At 35.8% G+C, this 24,745-nt stretch overlaps 1 protein-coding gene across 1 annotated transcript in view; it reads left to right on the top strand.

Annotated features, from left to right (window-relative positions):
• Window positions 1-284: 284 nt before the first annotated feature.
• The window catches only part of GABRA2 (gamma-aminobutyric acid type A receptor alpha2 subunit), a 125,381-nt gene continuing 100,920 nt past the window's right edge, over window positions 285-24,745 (top strand). The window contains exons 1-3 of the mRNA XM_027836354.1: window positions 285-519; window positions 1,419-1,491; window positions 4,121-4,236. Coding sequence (XP_027692155.1) covers window positions 1,421-1,491; window positions 4,121-4,236 — 187 coding nt within the window. The 5' untranslated portion in view covers window positions 285-519; window positions 1,419-1,420. The remainder of the gene's footprint in view (window positions 520-1,418; window positions 1,492-4,120; window positions 4,237-24,745) is intronic.

Here is a 24,745-nt window from a genome sequence, read left to right as displayed (position 1 = left end):
CACAAGGTGGGGGGCGGGGAGAGGACGTTTTTCGGGTCTAGCTAATTAGCCCTCCGCCCTGGGCTCTAGCTCCTCCTCCCACTCCTCCCAGAGCCTGGGCTCGTGCCCGCCACTGCTAGTGCGCACGGCTCCTTTCCCCTCCTCCGCCTGCTATCTCCTCCTCTTCCTCCTCCTCCTCGTCCTTCTCCTCCTGCTCCTTCTCCTCCTCCTCCTCCACCTCCTCCTCTTTTCTACCTCCTCCTCCTTCTACCACCGCCACCACTACCACCACCACTGCCACCTCCTGCTGCTGCTGCTGTTGCCGCCGTCGCCGCCTCTGCTGCTGCCACTGTGGCTGCTGCTTCTCTCTCCTGCTTCTACCAACCCACTCTGAATCAGCTCCCTTTTCACGACTGCTATTGCTGCAGTCTCTGTCTCTCTTTCTCTCTCTCCTTAGCGCTCCAAGTTTCCTATCTCCAGCCTCCTTCTTTCAGGATCAGGGCAAAGGGAGGAAACATCAGGTCCTGTTTGCTGCTTCAGGTAGGGTCACAAGCGTTAGTTTTACCAGAGACCATTTCCCTTCGCCTCACGTGCATGTTTGATCTTGTTCCACCTCACCCCAACCCCACCCTACCTTTCTCTTCTGTACGGGAAAAGAGGGGCTCTAGCTTCATTTCCTTTTCGAATAGCCATCCTAATAATTATAAGAAAACAACAATAAAATTCACAACCACCACTACCTAGCAAGACATTCATCAAGCTCCTTTATATTCTTGAACTTTGTACACAGTGATTGCTTCTGGCTCTTTAGTATTTGAGCTGATATTCTTTCTCATATTGTAATCATCAGTTGCTGAACAGCTGTCAAACACGTTCGTCGTTTCGCAGCAGTCCAGCCGGCTGCTTTCTGAAACCTAGTCTCGAAACACCGCGAATGGATTATTTAGTTGGGGATGGGGGGTTGTTCCAACTGCAGTGCACTCTAACGAAACCAGGAATGATGGAACCAAGCTTTTGGTGGGCTTGTGCCCCCTTGCTTCCTTGCTATCGTTGCGGTGATTGTCTGGGTTGAGGGTGTTGTGGCATGAAACACACACTCTCTCTCCTCCTTTTTCTTCCCCCCTCCTCTTTCCTTCTGCAGCTCACATGTCACTTGGGTTCCCTGGAATTACATGTTTGCACAAAACAAGGTGTTCGCAAAATATGAGAATAGCATAAGTTGCTAGTGGAGTAAAGTCAGATTACTTGTTAATGGTGTTGAAAAAATGCACCACCTCCCTATCACTCCCTACTCTCTTCGTTGATTTTGTCACCATCCTCCTTAAATTCAGTGTTCCACAGAAATTAGCCTTTTAAATTAAATGGTTGGTGGAAAGTGAATGTAGTTCTAAGTGGATTTTGTTGTTTGTTTTCTTTTTTCATGGCTTTGCAAAGAACAGTTATGAAGAAAAAACTGTCAGACTTCACTATGCAGTTGGTCTTTCTTGTTTTCTTAGTGTGGGCACCAGCAAGGTGAGTTTTTTTAATCTAATTTTGTTATTTGAATTAAAAAGAAAGCTTGTTTTGAATATCAGCAATTTAGGGAAAAAACTATTGAGAAAAATGGCTATAACAATGTGGCTTGAAGTACTCTTATCTAATAGAAAAAAGGTATCCTTGTAATAACCTAGGGAGTTATCATGTAAATGTATCATGTAGTTAGATATCCTGCAAAGTTGCTAGTTATTCATCTTTTACAATAAGATACAATGGAGAGAATAAGTAGAGTTAAAAGGGGGAAATGCACTGAAAGAAAAATTGCCTGGGAAGTGTTTTCTCACCATAATATTAGGTTATAAGGTATTGGAGTAAATGTGTTATGTCTGTCACAATTCTGAAATTGTGATCATTGAAGTCAAATAGAAAGCCATAATTTAAAATAAAAATTTAATGAACTTGTATCAATGGTCAATACAGCAAACAAAAATGATATTTGATCTTAAACCTCTAGGTGGAGATAGCAGACAACTTCACATTCTTAAACAATAAAACAATAGCTTGATTTCCTAATCAACTTTTTCATCTTGTAAATTTGGAAACCATTTTCAAAATGACAAAATTATAGAAAAATAATTATTTTAAAATGTTTTTAATTTCCTATTGCCTACATTTCCCCAAAATATAATTATTTGTGACTGCCCTCTGTAACTTCATTTTAGATTTTATTTAAATAATTTTATACAAATATTAGCATGGCATCTTGACTTAAATGTCTTTAGAATGTTGTTTTCAAAATAATAGAAACTGTGATTCCATTTTGATAATAAAATTCCTACATACGCTTTGGATGTAACCATTCTATTTGCTAATTAAAAACAATCAAGATGTTCAATTTATATTTACAAATGTTTTTGACACTCTAAGTACACAATTTTATTAAAATATAGTAGTGTAAGTTCAAAATAAAGAAGACATTTCCAATACAAAGTATTTTACTTTTAAAATATGTTGAAAGAAAACTGATCTTTGAATTGGAAAATATCTACTACTTTGTTACGTAAAATATTGGCTCCAAAGGAAAAATTCCTAAATGTAAATTTAAAAGTATATGATTTTGGTGTAAAAAGGTTTTTGTGAAACTTCAGTCATATCTTAGTTATATGTTTTTAAATAAGTTAATTAACCACTGCAGAAACTTTCTAGGCTCTCAGAACCTGAAATAATTTACACACATAGTTTCCTGCATGTTTCTGAAGTATATACAGTTAAATGTTTTCTTTGTTCCTGTAACAATGTGCATGTGTTATTTATCAATTCTGTGAGTGTATTTTGGTGTATATGGTAGTTTTGGATGCTAATGTGAGTGTGTGTATGTGCATATGTAATGGTCATGCAATTTATATATGGATACTGTCATTTATTTGTATTTTTTCACATATAGTTTGCTTTCCTCAAATGGAATTAAAATAATCTTTTCCTTTGAAAATAATGAACAAATTGTAATCATAATGAAAATTTTGCTATTTAATCAAATATTTGCTTACTGTTCTTAACTTTATATTTGCACAGTGATAATAAAAACTAGATTTTACTACATTATATAAAACAATGCTCTTCAAGTCTTTGGGCAGTATTTAAATCTCCAAATCATGCACAGGAAAAAATTGCTTGAGAAGCAAATGTTCTTTTTTCACATCTATCTGATGTTCTGCATTAAAAAGCTAAGCTTTATAATCATGTCTCTTTGGATCTGAGAATACTTTTGATAGAAACGTTGGTGGTAAAAATCAAAGTCTTTACCACTTTCTGAAGAGAATGTAAACCCATTTCAATTTTTTTATATTACATATTCAGGAAATGGCTGGATAATTTAATCTCTGAAAAGGAAGTTATTACTGTTGTGGTAGACTGATTTATAGCTATTGCACCTTTAAGACTGTCTGCAGCTCTTTGGAAATGTGTTCACTGCTAATCTATTGTAGAGCCCACCCCCACAGTACTGACATCAGAGGACTCCCTGAGCATGATCAGTGGAGTTTCCTTCATATCTATATTGTATTTTATGTGGCCATTGGGTGGAGGCATATATAAAGGATGTAGTAGATGTAGTTTTGGGGATAAAAAAATATGTCAAGGAAAAAGGAAATATGTCAAACAATAGGATATAGAATTCTTACTCCTTAGCAGAGTTAATTCTGTTTCCCAATTCAAGATTCAAATCATGGAGTGATTATTTATGGCACATATATGTTTATTATCATTTTCTATCAGTGTAGCTAAATTTTACTATCTAATTAAATTATTATTACCAAATTGTCATATTTGAAAATATATTTTGAAGTAATATGTCAAATCTGAAAATATGACACTTTGGAAAATGGGAAGTTTGTAAAATATTAAACAGCAGAAATGTGAAAACTATTTTGATTTCAAGCTTTTGAAGAAGCCACTGTGTCATGTATCTCTTTTCAACAACACTGTATGCCTCTTCTCCACACTGTTTGTAAATACATTTGTATTTATAGTAGTGATAACAAAAAAGGTGGCACTAGTAACTTAGGTGGTAGAACTTAGTAAAACAGAGAAAGATAAACAGAGTGAGAACAGAGTGTTCACATTATATAAAAACAGATCTCTATCAGCTTGTAAATTATCTCTTTAGGTTGGTGCTGGCTGACCCTCAAGAAGATGAAGCTAAGAATAACATTACCATCTTTACAAGAATTCTAGACAGACTTCTTGATGGTTATGATAATCGTCTTAGACCAGGATTGGGAGGTAAAATAGTTTTATATTCTCTGAATTATGTTTAGTGCCCATAATAGTTAAATGATAATGTTAATTAATCATTTAATAAGTTCTTATTTATGGATAGTTGTATGCCTATTTCAGCACTGTAGGTAAAATGTGAAAAAAAAACACAATCTAATGATATATATCATATTTGTAATTTTCTATATGCTCACATGAAAAGGTCAATTAGCAAGCATTTATTAAGTGTCTATTACATGCCAGCCACTGTTTAATGCACCATTAATACAAATGAAATAAATTTTAAAAAAAGCATACTCAAGAGTAGCTTGCATTTGAAGTATGTGTTGCAAATAGATAGATAGATATACACACCTAAAACCAATGGAAGCATAAAACTTCCTTTGATTTATGAAGTCTGTCCAATTGATTTATTATGTCTGCCAGAAATGAGTTTTTTAAGAGTACATTGAAATCTCTTGTGAATTAAGTCAATATCCATATGTATCTACACAGTTTTACTAGTTTTATTTTACAGCTTTCTCAACAGAACATTTCCTTTGATAAAGTCCTAGAAAGTGGAATAGAAAATATAATACAAATATAATAAATCTTTTTAGTATCTTGAGATGATATTGCTTTAAATGTCATTTTGTTTTGTAATAAATGTCAATATGCATTTCTGTTCTTTGTAAACTTTTAAAGCCATTTAAAAACATAGTAGCTGATGCCTATGCCAATTTGGCAGAGACAGTGTGTGATTTCAATTAAAAAAAAAACTAATTTCCAACAAAGAAAAATAATCAACTTTAGTTATAAATTTAAAGGAAATTAGTCTTATTTAATGTGTTTACTTTAATTTTCCCTCAGAAAGGAGCTAGATAATAGTGAATAGTATGAGGAAAAATGTGGGCTGTCGCAAATTTCTAAATAGAGGTTTGAGTCAAGAAATTATGGTCCTCCATTATCACCTCTATTACATTTTTAGGCATGAAAATGTTCACATGCTATTCCAAATCACTTACACAATCACAGACACACAAAGAAATTTTTTTTTGATAATTCAAATTGAGAGAAAAAAAGTAGGTAACCTATTTATTCCTATAAAATTGATTATTTATCTTTTCTGAATGTAATATAAAATTATTTACCTTTTATAAGAGGTAATATAAAAACTTTAATTATTTAATAATCATAAAGTCTATCTTTACTACCTGCCAAATTGTTTACAGAAATAATTTCCAATAAACATTTGGATTGCTTCAATAAAAACAATTAAGAGATCCTCCTTTTTATATAGAGACTTGACCCTTAATTAGCAAATTAGCTATCCTTTAAATAGGTAGATTTGGGTTGAAGGACTGGAAGTGAGCATATTTTTATTTTAGAATGTTGGTATGTGTAGCAAGTAATGTCTACAAGAAAGACAATTTTCATTTATTTCTTAGCTAGAATCAAATCCCTGGAAACCAGATTTATTTTAAAAAATATTTTTCATGTAATTAACATGTCTTCAGTCCTGATGAAAATAAGAAAATAACTATTGTGTTGGCATATTGACAATCAACCACTGTCAAGCATTTATGAAGGGAAATTGTGCCAGGCACAAAAAACCATTTAGGATTAATAATATATTTTTGAAAGTAGGGTGTTTTCAAAAATTTTTCCCCTAATGTTATAGGGTTATATCTATTTATAAAATGGGTTATCTCTTTATGCTTTTAATAGTAACATATACTGAATGAATATAAATGTACATATAGTGTGGTCTACTGAAAAGATCATGGGATCAAAGGACTGATTCCCTTATCATTAAAAATGGATTCTACTATAAGACTGTCAATTCAAATACAAATATCTCTTGTATCTTTTCTCACTGCTGCTGTTTTAGTTCAAGCATTTAACACCTTGTGATTGAAAGACCTTTCAGGATTGTTTCTTCCTCTTTCAACATATCCTCACATGCAATAACTAAATATCAGGTTACTTCTTTGCTCCAAAAAAGTGACTTCTAAATTAATTTAAAATAAATTCTAAAGCTATTCAAAACTTTGTCATTCAAGGCTCTCCAGTATCTTTCTACAATCTTTCTTCCTGTTGCTCCTCTTAGCCAAACTTCTCATTCTTCCTTAGACATACTATGGGTGTTTCTGCTTCTGAAGCTTTGTTTATACTAATTCTTCCCCTGAAATTCAGGTTTTATTGCTTCCTCTTTGCTTAGCTAAATCTATATTTCCTTTTTTAAAGGACCCCCAACTGGTTTCCCCTCAATAGATTCAATTCAACAAGCATTTATTAATTCCCTAACAATAGTACTTAACACTTACATAGCACTTCAAGATTTGCAAAGCACTTTATAGATGTTGTAAACTCATTTAATCTTTACAAAAACTCTGAAAGGTTGGTTATATTATAATGCCCATTTTACATATGAAGAAAACTGAAACAAAACTTGTCCAGAGTCAGAGAGGTAATAAATGTCTAAGGCAGAATTTAAACTTGGGTATCCCTGACTAAAGTCTAGCACTATATCCACCATGCCATGAAGTTATGCAGCAGACACACTGCTAGGTTTTGAGGCTACACAGAAACATGAAATATTCCTTGATCTCAAGGAGCTTATATTTTTCTGGTTTGAGGAGAGGGGACAGGGATAGCATGTACAAAGATAAGTAAATGTAAACAAAGCAAGTACAAAGTCATTTACAGAAAGAAGAACACTAACAAGTGAGTTCTCATGTAGGGGATAGCTATTGAGCTGAGCTCTGAAGGGAATTTGGCATTACAAGAACAAAAGGTGAGGAAAGAAACCATTCTCCAATTGAGAGACAGCTTTCTGAAGGCTGATGTGCTTTGTATTAGGAAAAAAAACAACAAAGAAAGCCATTTAGTTGAATCTTATAGTTTATGAGGGAGGAATCAGTGAAACTTTCTGTGAAACCTTCCCCACCTGTATAACATAGGTTATAGTATTTTGAAATCAAAAGGAAAATGCACTTTCCCAAATGCCAGATATTATAATTTACTTCTTTAGTCTATAAGAGTTCATAGCCTAAAATTAGGCAGATTAAGTCAGATTGAAATGGAGGCAGTTGTTTATGTGGATTTAGTTTCAGAAGCTAATATTAAAGAAAACATAAGGCTTTTGACATACTGATTAGGGCAACTATGTTGATTCAATTATAGAATCATAGCATTTTAGATTAAGACAGGACCTTCAGAACATTTATCCCAACCTTTATATTTTATAAATGGGAAAACTGAGACTTGGAAATGTAAGGTTTTCCTTAATTCATAGATTCATAAATTCTATAATATACTGAAGACTTGTTCCCTGATACAGAAGCCTGGACTTTTGAGGACTAGTAAAGACAACCATATAGAACCACAGCACTGGTATTATTTCCCCTCTTGTCCACTTGTGTGGACTACTGTGCCTCCTTCCAGATTTATAAACTTGAATCTGGGTCCATAACTATGTGTTTTCTGGGAGATCAGCTAACTCTAAGAGGAGATTCGTGTGTCTGGACCAATCTGTGGATAAACTGAACTGGACAGCTGACCTTAATTGATCAGATTATAAAGGAAATCTACCACTGTTAAAATGTTTGCCTCAGACTAAGCTAATATACTTTAAGACTAGAGGTGAATCCAAAGTATACCCTATTTCAACTACAGCATCAGTGCTACATCCCTCCAACCCAAGGAATAAAGCTTTTTTATGGAGATAGTCTTTCTCCTACCCAGGACCAGAAGTCCTTATTTCTGATTCAGTGGCATGTTATCTCCATCATGGTTTACTAAGTTTCCCAGAAAATTACTTAAATCACAATTTAATATACCAAAATATCTAGTTTCCCTTAAAATGGTATTAAAATATTGAATCCTGATATGCCCTCTTTACTTTGAGGGCCTGAAAAGAATTGCCAACTAAGTCTTAGTCTTCTAGTTATGAAAAGCCAAATATTAGTACAGTAGAAATAGGACTACTTTTTTGGTATAGTGGAAGGCAAAACAAATTAAGGATTGGTATAACAAAGAAGCCCAACTGGAAATAACAAGCCATGTAACTTAGGACAAGCTGCTATGATGTAGTGTATGAAGGGTAGGCCTTGGATTCAAAAAGACCTGGCTTCATATACCACCTCTGACATTCCCAGCTCTGAACTCATTTAACTTTTCTGAGGCACTTTGTATGTTTTGAAGTTCTATATCTATGTTAATTTCTTTTTTCATAAAATTTAGGATAATACCACTTGATTTTTTTTATAACTCATGCACATATTCTGACAATCAAATAAACAGCTAACTTTAGTATGCCTGTAGTTGTATGAAATTGTTAGATTATTAGTTGAGCAAAGGGCTTAGGAAAACTCTTTGAAGTATGAGTTTAGTAACAGAAAGCTTCTTTGAAACTGCTGAGTCAGGAAATTATTGGTAGGTCTTTTGTGTTCAAATAGACTGCTTCATTGTGACCTTCTCAAATCATAGCTAGGTTTGCCTTGAGTATCTTATCTACCAAGACCAGTAGGTTCAGATTAGCCAAAACTAAGAGCCTCGATCAATTTTTTTTCCCCTTCTTGTCTTCATCTTGATCTTTTTAGCTTACACTTCACTGTTTTGCCCAGGGATTTTGCATTACATGCGAGACTTTTCAGTGATTTCTTCCTATGTTAACCAACTGGAAGAAAATGATTTCTTTTTTTTTCCCATTTCTTTCAGGGGTAATTGGGCATGAGTGGGATGATTACAGGATAATTAAAGTTTATTTTCACAAAGTTTGTGTTTGATAGTCCAATTGATTCATATTCTTTGTGATAATTTTCACTAGGTAAATATTAAAATTTAGGGATTAGTTTTGGAAAATCTACCCTAAGCACTATATTCACCTACAGGCATTAAAACACTGACCTAACAGGAAAGGTCTTATGTTGTCACTCCCACCCCCATCCCCACCTTGCTGATGGGCAGAATTTGGGGAAAAAACATCTTGTCCCCACCATAAAGGAAAGGAGTAAATAAATATTTATCTGATTTTATACTCTTCTATTGGTTTTTACATATGGTAGCAATCATGAGAAGATGACCATTCTGCATAAGCAGAAAGCTCTTTACTACATATTCTACAAACTAACCACGTAGGCTTTAAATGATGAGACTCACTATAAGTAGTTCATGGAAAAAGTCTCATTGTTTTACTATAGAATTAGCTTGAACACGTAAAACATTTGCAATTTAACTCAAATATACTGACATTAAAGTTAAGTTGAAATATTCTTATAATATCTGTAATCATGAGTGTGGTTCATTATAATTAATCATAGATAATTTACATAAATGGCTTAATATTATTTTTATGGTATCAAACCAATTTTTAGTGTTTTTTTCCCTGATTTTGTTTTGTTAATTTGCTTTGTTAATTCCTGTTGTAATTATGGACCACTGGGATCTGTGCTGACACTATTCCCTTACATCTTTCTCTTTCTTGTTCTGTTCTGATCAACACTGATCACTGACACAGGAGTTCTAGATTTGATGTCCCAACAGGAGTGGAACAGATAGCTCTGTATTTGGAATCAAAGACCATGTGTTCAAATTCTGGCTGTCTAATGTACTTTCTATGTGACTATTGACTACTCATTTAGCATAAGTGGACCTTTGTTTCCTCATCTTCAAAATAAGGGTGGCAGAATATATAATCATGTAAGGTCTATTCCATCTTCTATTCTATGATTCAATTATCGTTTGACACAGTACTCTGTTCTTTAGGTACAGAGCTAAATTCTATTCATTGCTTGCTCCATGCAATCCTATCCCATCAATCCTTTTCACTACCCAACCTGGGAGATTTTCTTAATTGTTTGTTAGAATCATGGAACCCTTCAGTGATAAAAGTGAAGCCTATGGATCCCTTCTCATAATACTAATTTAAATGCATAAGATTCATAGGATTACAAAAGAAACAAAAGATGTATTTGTTATCATCCAAGTTTATGGACCTCATGAAATCTAATCATGATGTATGATATTTCTGACCAAACTTCTACCTGACAGTTACTTCTTTACTTCTGGTCCTGGATGCTATAGGTGCTGAGGCTATAAAACTATCCGATGCTTTCTTGGGATAGTGGATAATAGTAATATAGTATGAATGTCATCATCATGGATTGTGGAATGAGGGAGAACCAATCAAAGGCAGTGTCATAAGTTAAGGAAAAAGGCAACTAGCAATCCTAATGGGGGTAAGAATAAAGTTTGAATGACAAGATCATACAAACAGAGATGGAAGGACTTTAGAGACCATATATTCCAATTGCTTCATTTGAAAAAAAAGAGGAAACAAACCCGGGGAATTTAAGTAACTTGCCAATATCACATAGATAGCAAGCATCCAATTCAGGATTTGAACCCAGCTCCTCTTGGCTTCAGAGACAGTACTTTTTTATATTGCACCATGATGCCTTTCTTCCTATGTTTTGGGAGTCTTGGGGCAGAAGAATAAAAACAGAGGGGTAATTGTCTATGATTAATTATAATGACCCACACTCATGATTATAGATATTACAAAAATATTTCAAGTTAACTTTAATATCAGTATATTTGACTTAAATTGCAAATGTTTTATGTGTACAAGCTAATTCTATAGTAAATAGCTATTTGGAAAAAAAATTGTTACTGATTAGTGAAATGCAAATTAAAACAACTCTGAGGTACCACCTTATACCTATTGGATAAGTTAATATGACAGACAAAGAAAATGATAGATGTTGGAGGGGATATGGGAAAATTGGGATATTAACACATTGTTGGTAGAGTTGTGAACTAATCCAACCATTCTGGAGAGCAATTTGGAACTATGTCCAAAGGGCTGTAAAACTGTGCATACCCTTTGACCCAGCAATACCACTACTAGGACTACAGCTCAAAGAAATAAAAAAAAAAAGGAAAAGGACTTATATGTACAGAAATATTTATAGCAGCTCTTTTCTGGTTGGCAAAGAATTGTAAATTGAGGGGATTCCCATCAATTGGGTGATGGCTGAACAAGTTGTGATATATGATTATGATAGAGTATTATTGTTCTATAAGAAATGACAAGGGGCAGCTAGGTGGCACGGTGGATAGAGCTATGGCCTTGGAGTCAGGAGAGCCTGAGTTCAAATCAGACCTCAGACACTTGACACTTACTAGCTGTGTGACCTTGGGCAAGTCACTTAACCCCATTGCCTCACCAAAAAGCAAAAAAAAAAAAAAGAAAGAAAGAAAGAAAGAAAGAAATGACAAGCAGGATGTTCTCAGAAAAATCTAAACTGATGCAAAGTGAAATGAGTAGAACTAGGAGAACATTGTACACAGTATCAGCAATATTGTAACATGATCAACTGTGAATGACTTAGCTATTCTCAGTAATACAATGATCCAAGACAATTCTGAAGAACTTATGATGAAAAATGCTATCCATCCCCAGAAAAACAACTAATGGAATCTGAATGAAGATTGAAGCATACGTTTTTAAACTTGTTTTGTTTTTTTTTAATCTGTGTTTTCTTTCACTACATGACTAATATGGTATTATATTTTCCCTGTCTGCACATGTGTAATACATATCAAATTGCTTACCTTCTCAATGATGGGAGAGTAGAGGGAGGAAGAAAATTTGGTACTCATTCTTTTAATGTTAAAATTTGTTTTTACAAATAATTGTTAAAATATAAAATAAATAATTTAAAAATAAATAAGCATATTCAAAAAAAGTCCCTTTTTTGATCTTCTATTCTTTAGTGAAATCCTTTTCTCCCTTTGGTGTTGAGTTCCTTCCCCTGAACTCCTCCTCCACTCAAAACAGTAAGAGATCATCTGATATCATTTGTACTTTGAGTAAAACTCATTTATGTTAGTATGTTAATTATCCAGGTCCTATTTGCATTTCAAGCCTTTTATCTTTAATTGTGGTTTGAAAGTCTTTGTCCTTTGTTAAAGGAATTTCTGGCACAAGCAAGCACTTAGGAGAATGTTCTCTTTTGGAGGTTTGGGGGTGGAGCCTTAATTTTGACTTTAATATTACCATGCTTAACCCAAACTGATAGGTGAACTTAGCTATGCCTTTTATTTTGTGAATCACATAATCTACCTCCAAAACAGAAAGGGTAAAGACCTGCTCACTGGGTGAAAATGGACGTCAGACAGTATTTCTAATTATTCTGCAGGCCCAACTCCACTTTCCTGCAGAGAAAAAAAAAAACTCTCTAGGTGCAGGATCACTCTATCTTGGTACTTCCTGTGTATAGAGGTTCATGCTGGGATAGCAATGATTTCATGTAGCTGCAACCTCAAGGCCTAAAACTACCTTTCCTCATCACAGGTCTACTTGACTTACAGCTCTTTCTCCTTTCCTCTCCCTAAACATTACCCCTCTGTTTTTATTCTTCTGCCCCAAGACTCCCAAAACATAGGAAGAAAGGCATCATGGTGCAATATAAAAAAGTACTGTCTCTGAAGCCAAGAGGAGCTGGGTTCAAATCCTGAATTGGATGCTTGCTATCTATGTGATATTGGCAAGTTACTTAAATTCCCCGGGTTTGTTTCCTCTTTTTTTTTAAATGAAGCAATTGGAATGTATGGTCTCTAAAGTCCTTCCATCTCTGTTTGTATGATCTTGTCATTCAAACTTTATTCTTACTACCATTAGAATTCCTAGTTGCCTTTTTCCTTAACTTATGACACTGCCTTTGGTTTGGTTCTTCCTCATTCCACAATCCATGATGATGATGATATTCTTACTATATTACTATCACCCCTATCCCAGGAAAGCATCGGATAGTTTTATAGCCTCAGCACCTATAGCATCCAGGACCAGAAGCATTTTTTCCAAATAGCTATAGAGAACTTTGCTTACTTCATCTGAAAATTGTCTCTTCATATCCTTTGACCATTTATGAATTGGATAATGGCTCTCACTTTTTATAATTTTGACTCAGTTCTATATATATATTTGACAAATGAGGCCTTTATCAGACATACTTGCTGTGAAAGTTTTTTTTTTCTTTTTTCAGAGTTAGGATTACTATTTCCCCCCATCGTATTTCCATCTATTTATTCAACTCTATCCTTTCACTCTGTCCATCCTCAAAAGTATTTTGCTTCTGGCTACAGCTTCCCCCAGTCTTCCTTTCCTTCTATCACCCTTCCCCCCTTCCCCCATTTTTCTTTTATGTTTTTCCCCTTCTACTTTCCTGTATGGTAAGATGATTTCTATACTCAACTGAGTGTATATGTTATTCTCTCTTTGGGCCAATTCCAAAGAGAGTAAGGTTCAAGCATTCCCCCCTGAGGAAAAGGGACTCTTGAGACATGTAAAACAGAATTCTCCTGATTCAGTTTTTCTTAGTCCCTCTCCAGTTTCCTGCTGGGTATGAGATTTGAGGTCAGAACAGTGCAAATACTAGTTTTGTCCCTTAATATTTATGAAGTTTTAAATTAGTTATTTCTAGACCTAGGGCCTCAATTTTGTCATCTGTAAAACGAGGTGGTTGGAAAAGATGATCTGTAAGGGACCTTTTAAGTGTTAACAGCTTATTATTCCACTAACAACCACCTACATTTATATGGTGCTTTTAAGGTTTGTCAAGTGCTTTGATATCCCCATCAGGTTCCTTCCTTTATTGATCAGCAAAGAAGAGAAGATATTGCAATTGGGAACTAATATGTATTTCAAATTATGAATATAAAATTCAAATATGAAATATATTTTATTATATATTTCAAATTATTTTCTTTATGGAAGGAAACACTTTTTTCATGATAGATTAATCTTTTCAACTAATTAGTTCCATAAATCACATTGTAATAAGGAGATCAGACAAATAATTTCAGTAATCAAAAGTGCATCCAATGATGTCTTGATGTCCAGTTCTGACTTGATACTGTGTTTCCTGCAAAAACCTGTTTTTAATTAAAAATTTACTGACAGTTTTCTCCTGAAGTAGATGGTTGAGGAAAAAATAAAATTAATGTTTAATTCTTGAAATTTTTCCTATGGTGGCTACCAATTTTAAGGATGGTATGTAGGGAGAATTTAAGAATTCCTTGAACTCTATAATTTAATTCAGTTTAATGTAAAAAAAAAGCCAATTATTAAGTGTCTTCTATATTCAAGGCACTGAACTATCCATGGGGTAAACATGGGCATATGTAGTTGCAAGTTTGTTTATAAGCAGTCATTTCTAAGTGATGACTACATCTCTTCCCCATATTGATTTACTGTATTCTTCCTCTCCTTTTCGATTTATAAAACTGATATTTAAAAAAAATAGAAATTCATTTCTACTTTGAAAAATGAGCATTTTTGTTTTGGTAAACATTATAATTCAGGCATTAGGCATTCAGCTAAGGGAAACCAGATAAAACATATTTTTTTTCCTGGTTTTCTTCATTAGTTACCATACATTTTCTTTACTGATTTTCATTACAATTTAGAAACTTGTTGCATATACACATAGGGAATGAGAGGAAGCCTGGCATAGTAGATAGAGGCTAACCTTTGTGCCGGTCCAAACCGGGCACACTCTTTCAACCAAATCAGCCAACCAGAGTCATACTCACGTCTCATCGGAGGCCACCCGGGTAAACCAGAAACGAGCCGATGGGGGGGGGGGGGGGCAAAAACCTGAACTTTATTCATTTATCATCATAGCAAGGCAAGGCAGGAAGGCACACGGGAGAGCAGGAGCAAAAGCCGACTCCGCCCCCCCCTCCCTGCAGCTCTTTTTAGTACCTTCTTCCTCCCTCCTCCTCAGCCCGCCCATAGTGACTCGTGGAGGATCGAATATCAAAAAGGGATGTCCAGCTAGTGTCCAGACAAAGGGAGCATACGTGGCACAGGAAGTGGGTCCCAGAGATTTGGAAGGAGGTGTGAGGGATCAGTGCATAGACAAAGGAGAGTACACGTGACGCAGGAAGTCGGGTCCAGATACCGGGGGGAGGTGTCTGGGGTCGGTGCTACATCTAGGGAGCATAGGTGACTCAGGAAGTCAGATTTGGTCACAGGAAGGAGGCGTCTGGGGTCAGCATAGTACCTAAAGAAGGAGGCTAGACCTAGAGAGCTTGTTCTCTGCCGTCCCCCCTCTAAGCGGCACAGTCCTGGCCTAGGGAGCGCACGCTCTGGCCACTTCCCTGTACCCCGCTTCTTCCCCAGCCTGTCACAGCTCCATCCAGCACCGCTCCAGTCTCGGGAGCGAGAGCTCCGGTTACCTCTTTGACCCCAGATCTCATCGCAGTATACTACAACTCCGCCCAGCACCGCCTCTGCCTCGGGAGCAAGAGCTCCAGTTACTTTCTGGTACCCAGTTTCCGTCCCATGTTGGCACAACCCTCATCTGGCAGTAGCTGGCATCAAACAGTCCCTCACAACCTTCACAGTCAGACCTGGGTTCAAGTCCTGCCTGTGAAATATATTAGCTTTGTGACCCTGGTTAAATCACTTACATTCTCATTGCCTTAAGTAACTTTGAAAACTTTAACTTATAGACCAGTGTCTGATCTGCTTCAATGGAAGGATATTACTCGCAGGTAATTCCCTACATCAATGAAATTACAAGACTTAAACAAAAAAGAAAACATATAATAGCCAATCAGTCAGTAAACATTTATTAAGTCCCTACTACACGTCAGACACTGTGCTAAACTCTAGGGATACAAAAAAAGGCAAAGGACAATCTCTGTTCTCAAGGAGCTCATAATTTCATGGGGCAGACAACATACAAATAGCTACATACAAACAATCTATATATAGGATAAATTGGTGTTCATAAATAGAGAGAAGAGGGGCAGCTAGGTGATGTAGTGGATAGAGTACTGGCCCTGGATTCAGGAAGACCTGAGTTCAAATCTGGCCTCGGACACATATCACTTATTAGCTGTGTGACCCTGGGCAAGTCACTTAACCCCATTGCCTAGCCAAAAAAAACCCAAAAACAAAAATAAATAGAGAGAAGGCACTAGAATTAGAAAGGACTAGGAAAAGCTTTATGTAGAAGGTGAAATTTTAGTTGGGAATTGAAAGAAGATAAAAGGAAGAGATGAGGTAAAGGTAAAGAGGGAGATGTTACCAGTCCTGGGGGAGAGTAAATGTGTATGCTTGAAGTTAGAAGATAGAGTATCTTCTTGGAGGAACAGCAATAAAGCCAGTCTTACCTGATTGAATGATACATAGTGGGGTGTAAGTTTTAAGAAGATTGAAAAGTGTGTGTGTGGGATCAGGTTATAAAGAGCTTTGAATGACAGAGGATTTTATATTTGAAGTGATAGGAATTTATTGAGGTGAGGGGTATGACATTGTCAGAACTGTACTTTAGGAAGATCACTTTGGCAGCTGAGTGGCAGATAGGTTGGAAGAGGGTGAATTTTTGACAGGGAAGCCAACCAACATGCTACTTCCTTAATCCAGATGTGAACTGATGAGGACCTAGACCAGGGAAAGGACATGCAAAAGAGATGTTACAAAAGTAAAGTCACCAGGCCTTGGCAACAGTTTGGAAATGGGCAGACAGAAAATGAAGTCTAGGGTGATACCTAGGCAGTGGGCCTAAGTTGATGGTGGCACCAACAACAGTAATGGGGAAGTTAGAGAGATGGAAAAGATATTTTTCCCCTTGGGGCAGGGGTATGGAGATAATGAATTCAGCTTTTACTATGTTGAGTTCAAGATATATACATTAAATCAAGTTTAAGATGTCCAATAGATGGTTTGAAATTGGCCTGGAAAGACTGGAGGTCAGCAGAGAGGTTAGGGCTAGCTTATTAGATTTGAAAAGCATTAGCATAGAGATGATAATTGAATGCATGGGAACTGATGAGATCACCAACAGAAATATCATGAAGGAAGAAGAAAAGAGGACCCATTGTCAAGTCCTGTGGGACGCTCACAGATAGTGGGTGTAATCTGAATCAAAATTTGGCAAAGGAAACTGAGAAGCAGCAGATAGGTAAGAAAAGAACAGGAGAGAGTGATGTCACAAAAATCTAGAGAAGAATATATTAAGAAGAGAATGATAGTATCAAAGGCTGCAGAAATGTCAAGAACGAGGATTAAGAACAGGCTGTTATATTGGACGTTAACAGATACTTAGTAACATAGGAATAAGAAGTTTCAGTTAAATGATGATATGGGAAGTTAGAATGTAGAGTTAAGAAGATAATTGAGAGGAAAGAAGTGGGAGTGTTTATTGTAGATGACTTTCTAAATAAGTTTAGCCACAAAAGTGAAGGGAGATTTGGGGCAATAGCTAAGAGGATCGGGATAGATGGATCAAGCGAGGAACTTTTGAGGATGGGGGAGATATGAGCTTGTTTTTAGGAAGAAGCAGTCAGTAGAAAAGAAAGATTGAAGATAACTGAAAGCCTGGGAATGAGAGAGGGGGCAATATGCTGTAGAAGGCAGGATGGAATGGTATCATTTTTTCACATAGAGGAGTTTGCTTCAGCGAGGAGAAGGGATACCACATTATATGTGACAGGGGTAAAGGTACAAACAGCACTAGAATCCTTCTGGGATGTTTAAGTGGAAGAGGAAGGGAGAAGAGGATACTCTCATTGAATGGCATTTTTTTTTTCAGTGAAACATAACTCACAGTTTTCAGTGGAAAGGGTGGGGGGAGGGAGAGTTATAAGAGGTTTGAAATGTGATGAAAAGGTTAGTAAAAATGTGGTGGTGAGTGAGTCAATTATGACATTGCAACAAGATTTGCCTTCCTGTAGTGATATCCCAGTGGAAGTTAGATAACACAAATTTATAGTAGATTTGGTCAGAAGAATTTTGTGATATTTTCCTAGTTTTCTGTGATCAGATAAGGGGATTTCAGAATTTATATACATAACAATGGAACATTTGTAGATGATGACAAGATGAAGAATATGATAGTTTCTGTGTGTACCTGTCATGGGGTGGAGTACTGGGTCATAGGAACTGAGCAAGTTGAAGAATTAGGAGGTAAGAGTGTTTTAGGGAGTATCAATATGTATGCCGAAGTCCCCTAGTATGAGGGTAGAAGTTGGGCAGGAGAAAAAAAACAGTCAGGCACTGAACTCATTGAGGAAAGAAGGGGAGTTTCCTGAAGGTCAGCAGACAAGAGCTATCAGAATTTTTATTGGATGCATATGAATTTAGTCAACTTTAAATGAGAAGAGATTTACAATAGAGGTTAGCAGTAAGCCTGTAAGTGGCAATGAGGAGCAAGGAGTATTCCAAAGTCCCCAACTCAAACAAATCCTAAACAGATAGGAAACAAATAGGAAATCATTATTTCACAGTGAGCTGTTTATAGTACCAGCACATTTATTATTGTTAATGGGATAATTTTTTTTAAATGGAAATTAACTTAACACTAACTCAATATTCATTTTTGAGTATGCATGCTGGACATTCTCTTTTGTGTTTTTAACTTTTATTTAGAAGATGAAGTAAACATGCTGTTCTCCGTACAGTGTGGAGAAGTTTTATTGCTCTGATGTCAATGAGGAATATGGGGAAAATGCTAAGTTTTACTCTTTTGTACCACATTTAGTAAAGAAAAAATTGTTATTCCCAAATAGGAGCAAAAAATAAGGAGGGGATCACATAGTCAGATTGACCTTATCATTATTACATAAATATTGAAGAATGAATAGCATAATTGCATTTTTTTCCTGAAAGCATTGCTAGGTTAGAGGGTGAAAGTGAAGGTAAAAGAAAAGGTAAAAACTTTATATATCTCCTAATAGCATTCTAAAGTCCATTAGTCAGGTTATCTTTTGTAGTGGAACCTAATGCATTTTAGTAGGGATTGGGAGGTTGATTTCTATTAGAGATGTAAAAGGGTCAGGTGTTTGTAGAAAAGCATGTGTTAAAAGCTTTCCAAGACAGACAAGAACTCCAGACTAAAATTGGATGGCCATCTTAGAGTAGGAAGGCAATTGCCATGGGAGAGTTTTAGAAATGAGATGAGAGGCTTTCATATATACTGTTACTGCATTTCTCCTGAGAAGGTATTAGATTTCAAAGATGTTTATTTGGTATTCACATGGTCAGGTCAGTATAGGAAGAAAATCCTTAATTATACGATTTTAGAAAAAAATACTTTTTTTTCAGCCTCTTCAATAGAATTAAATGTCCCAGCCATTCTGTGTTGTGAGGATTGAGGGCAAATGGAATAAATTCAGGTTGGTTATGATGAGCATACAGAGCAATGCTTCAATTTCTCAGCAAAAGGAGTAGACTAAAATGCCAGCCAGGTTTGCAAGCAAGATTAAAAACTGGAGAACAGGAAAGAAGAAATCTTAATTAAAAGAAAGTGGAATTGCAAGGCTGGTGTTCAGGTCAGGTAGAGGGGAATATGGGAGGAGAGATATAATTAGTTATCTAGGGCATGTAAGAGGGTAATCATTGAAGTGAAACAATGAGAGACTGATCATGGTACTAGGAAGGATAGCAATAGATTCTTTTAAACAGATATTAAAGAAAGAATTTCACAATCATAAGAAATCAAATGTATTATGGGTGATGGGTTATGGATGGTTAAAGAAGGGAGTGAATATAAAATAACATTGTGGGAAATTTTAATGTGGGTGAACCTGACTTAACATACATGTCTTCAGTAGAATGGAAAACAATATGAATAGAAAGCGACATTTCTAAAATATTTGACGTTTTCCTTATAAAAATAAAAAGTTTTTCATCCAAATAACTTATTACATATTTGATTAACAAATTATAATTATATAATTGTTGAGTAGAAGGCACCAAATCTGCAAATGATGGCATTATCGCTGTTATTGTTATATTTTCACTTGATAATGGAGTCATTACACAAATTGGGATGCCAGAATACCTAAGTCACAATCAGAGTACTTTCAGAACTTGAATTCTAAAATAAAAAAGAAATATATATGGGAACAATGCTATCATACCAGAATTGTTTTGCACTTTGATTCCATATAATATTCCAAATACTACCTAGAGCTCTACAAGGGATTTTTGTTTTGGCTGAGAGATAGATAGATAGATAGATAGATAAAGAGAAAGAGAGAGAGAGAGAGAGAGAGAGACAGAGACAGAGACAGAGACAGAGAGACAGAGACAGAGACAGAGAGACAGAGAGAATAAGAGAGAATAAGAGAATAAGAACGAGAGAAGGGGAGGGGAGGGGAGGGGAGAAAAGAGAGACGGTCACAGAGGCATTACAGTACTGTGCCTTCCATGTCTATGACAACATAAGGTGACATGGAAACTGAATTATTGATGTAAGGCATTGGTATTTAAGTGGATAAGGCACCACTTTAGCACTCCTTTTTCCTATGATTCTTTGTCCCAACCATCAGTCACCATACATGGCTAAAATGAGCTGATCTGTATCATCTTGATGGACTAGCTCTGGCACCAACAAACCTAGATGTAAAGTCACCTTCCTTGCAAGCAAAACTTTCTCTTTCTCCTACTTCTACTGTCTCAGCCCCAACTGAAGGTCTGGAGTCCAAGACATTAAAAGATTATGTTTTTAGGAACAGAACAGGCTTGATCTGAGTACGAGTATAATCTACAACTGAGTAGTACAGAAAGGAAATTAGAGTTTCAATGAACTGTATCAGTCCTTCAAATTCCACACACACTCACACCTTTGCCCCATGGCCTGTCTTGGTACTTTCTCCAGCTTGCTTTTAGGAGACAGCTTAATGCTTCAAAGAATCACCACTATAAAAAACTGAACAAGGTATTACTCATCATCAATGACTGTTAAAAATATAATTTGTTGGGACAGTGGATAGAGCACTGGCCCTGAAGTAAGGAGGACCTGAGTTCAAATCTGGCCTCAGACCAAACATTTGACACTTACTAGTTGTGTGACCCTGGGCAAGTCACTTAACCCCAATTGCCTAAATTATATATATATAAATTTGTCACCTTTGTAAACAAACGAATTTTTCTCCCAACATTGTGTTAAAATTTTCAAATGCAGGTGCTAGGAAGATAGCTTTGTTTTATAATCCCCTAGAAAGCTGAACACTGCCAATTCAAGACAAGTAATATCAGTTTCTGAAGAATCTCTGAATCTCAGATTGAAGAATCCAATTCAACTCAATACATATTTTAAAATTTCTCCTACATTGCTTCTAATTCTTCCTGCTGGGTCCTTGCAGAACTGTCTTCCAGGTGTTATTCTTTCAAATACATGTAGACATATATAGTACCGCCCCGCTTCTCTTTTTCAAGATGAATGAACCTTGTATCTAACATTACATGAATGTGAATCTAATTGTTTACTTTGATATATTTTCCAAAATGTGACCATAAAACTCAGATTGTTTATTCTCTTATCTGAGTGATATAGGTTGCAGTAAATCAGCAAAAAGTAGAGGTAAGTTCATAGGGCTACAGGATTCTTCCAGGGAGGCTAAAACTACTTGAAGATTGATCTGGATAGGGAACACTCGTTTCTTCATTCAACAACATTCATTAAATAACCATTGTGTTCATATCAGGCATTAGGTGCTAAATATCAATAATAGGTAGCAAAGTTAAGTAGATGAAAATCACATGTGTATCAGATATATGTTTATATGTATTTTTTAAAAAGACAGAAAAAAACAAATTAAGTAAATAACTATTGTCCAGATTATAATGTTCATTTTGGTTGAGCAGCTTACTGAATTAGTCTAAAAATATTTGTATCTATGTCAGGCACTAAAGATGAACAATGAGCTATACCCAGAGCTGAGAAAAAATTGGGTTTAGATCATGTTTGGAATATAGTTCAATGCTTTCCATAACCTCATTCTATTTGTCACTACGAGAACCCAAAAGATGCTATATGGTTAAAGGGGAAGGAATGCTATGATATAGTAAGGGATAGAAGTGAAAAATGAAACCACATAGTGTTTGGAATTCAGGTTACATTGCATGTTACTGGATACCACATGTATGTGAAAGATGGTGTAAAACATTACAATGACATATACCATAAGGAAGGAGAATTGATTATATCGTGAGAATGATACAACAGAAGTAAATACAGACCACACACTGTTTTCCACAAGATATTAGATGAATCAAAGTAAAACTTCCAGGATATGTGGTAATTCCTCTGAATAGGACTTTGTACTAACAAATCAGCGAGAATAGTGTTGCTCGAGAAGACATGAGGGGTCTGTAAAGTATGTCTGTAGAAGTAGTATTCATAGAAATTAAATCATGAATCCACCAAATGACCAAATTCATGTTCGATTCATGTTAGATTTCATGACCACATTCATGTTAGATTTTGAAATGCGTATTGTTGGGCTGGCAGCTTTCTTATCATCATTTCCCTAAATTTCCTTCCAAATAGTCATATTCAATTATTTTTTTTCCTTCAAAAGAGCTTTTTTAGGCTTTCAATTGTAGTTTGGGATTTGGACAGAGAGTATTTAATTGAATAAGAGAAGTCCTGATAGAGAAGCCATCTGGGGGCAACTTAACTGATGCTTTCGGAATTTTCTGGGTAGCAAGAGATTTTTGTGACCATATGCTCACTTGTAGCTTTATGAGAAGGAACTGAGAAGACTGTGTGTCCTAGAAAGATGATTCTAGCCTGAAATACAGTAAATTCTATAAATATTGTTGACTGGCTAACCAAAATGTCTGATTTTTTCATCCAGAAAATGAGGAAGCAAGATGAGATTATCAGTAAGGTCATTCCTGGCTCTGATATTCTATGTTTCTGTGATTTTTTTCCCTACTTCTGTAAGTCATGATTAAAGAATATTGCATGTAGGAAAGGAAGATACTTGTGAAAGGGAATGAGATAAAAGAATTATGGAATTCAATAATACTTTTTCATCTGAGTGTGGTTAGAAGTCAGTAGGCATTTCTGGCAAGGTTAGCTCATCCTTTTTGGCTCATTTGGGACTTATAGCAATCCTGCTGATGTGAGAAGAAGTCACACTGTATAGAGCCAGTGCCATCCTAAGAGAGGGATAAGGTGAGTATTATTTGAACTGTATGTAGGGAATAAGGATTACTTTGCACTGATGACATCAATTGATTTTTTATTACCTTTAACCATTGACCCCAAAGCTACCTATTTCTATTTTTTCCCTCATGTGATACTCTTCCAATGAAACCTTGAGGTACAGTTTTGATTGTGCAGAAACTGTGAACTGGAAATCATTCCTCCTTGCTCTATGTGAATGAGAAAAAATAGCTGGCTTGGGTTAATAATGTGTGGGGAGTGAGAAAGCAGAGAGAAAGAGATGGATAAATTATTTCTAAGAAAGTAATAGAGGGAAAATAAGTGATGGGCTAGCTTTCTTTTGGTTTTCTGCCATTTTAACCTCCTTTTAAAAACTTCTTTGAGTATGTCTATTTTCAAAATCATTTTGGGAGTAAAGGAATATATAGAAGGTGTAGGACCACATTCTCCTACCAAGGGAAAGAAGGCAGAACTCTTCAAGTCTTCAATCACTTCGTTTTCTATGCCAAGATAAAGGACTTTTTGGACTGGAATATGCAGACAAAATGGCTAATAGGGAGTTCATTTGTTGTTGTTATTGAGTTGTTTCAATTGTATCTGACTCTCCATGACCCCATTTGGGGTTTTCTTGGCAAAGGTATTGGAGTGGTTTGCCCTTTCCTTCTTCAGCTCATTTACAGATAAGGACCTGAAGCAAACAGGGTTAAGTGACTTGCCCAGGATCACACACCTAGTAAGTGTCTGAGGCTAGATTTGAATTTAGGTCCTCCTGACTCCAGGGCTGGTGCTTTATCAACTGTGCCACCCAGTTGATAGCCAAGATAAGTAAGATGATAGTAAGAGAGCACTTATCTGTGCTTAATGAACATAAGGATACTGAAAGAACTGGCAAATATGAGTAAGTCACTATTCATGAAAGATTGTGGAGAACTCAAAAGGGATCAAAGAACTGGAAAAGGGAAAATATGGTACGAAAATTGTTAAAGGGGAATGAAGACTACCAAATAGGACAGCAGCTAATGTGATGATGGACCTCAAATACAAGAATGAGGGCTAATTGAAGGAAATGGAGATATTTAGCCTGAAGAGAAGACTGAGGTGGGGGAAGTGGGACACAAAGTGGATGTCAGCTATTTTCAAGTATTTGAAGACTTGTTGGGTGACAATAGAAAGAGTGAAAAGACAAAACTGAGAGGAATAGGTTGAAGTTTCAAAAAGCACATTTAGACTGGATTTCAGGGAAAAAAAACTAACAATTTGAGGTATCCTGAAGTGTACTGCTGCATTAGGGGGAACTGTTCAATAGAGGTTTTCAAGCAAAGGCTAGATTACCACTCATTAGGTGTTACCACTCATTATGTATTACTTTTTCCAGGTAAATTTTGGAAGAGAAGCCTCTGATGTTCCTTCCAACTCTCAGGTTTATACAACCTAATCTGGGAGTGAGCTTTTAATGGAGAAGGGGGAACATACATGATTGCAATGATTTCAAAGTCTATGACTAATTTTTTATTACCTACTTCATACATAAAGGATGTACTGTATTCTAAATAATT

This window comes from Vombatus ursinus, unplaced genomic scaffold, assembly GCF_900497805.2.
Source record: "Vombatus ursinus unplaced genomic scaffold, bare-nosed wombat genome assembly UNPS02014818.1, whole genome shotgun sequence".
Lineage (NCBI taxonomy): Eukaryota > Metazoa > Chordata > Mammalia > Diprotodontia > Vombatidae > Vombatus > Vombatus ursinus.
The sequence above is the reverse complement of the archived record's forward strand: the minus strand, read 5'-3'. Positions and strand labels throughout refer to the sequence as shown.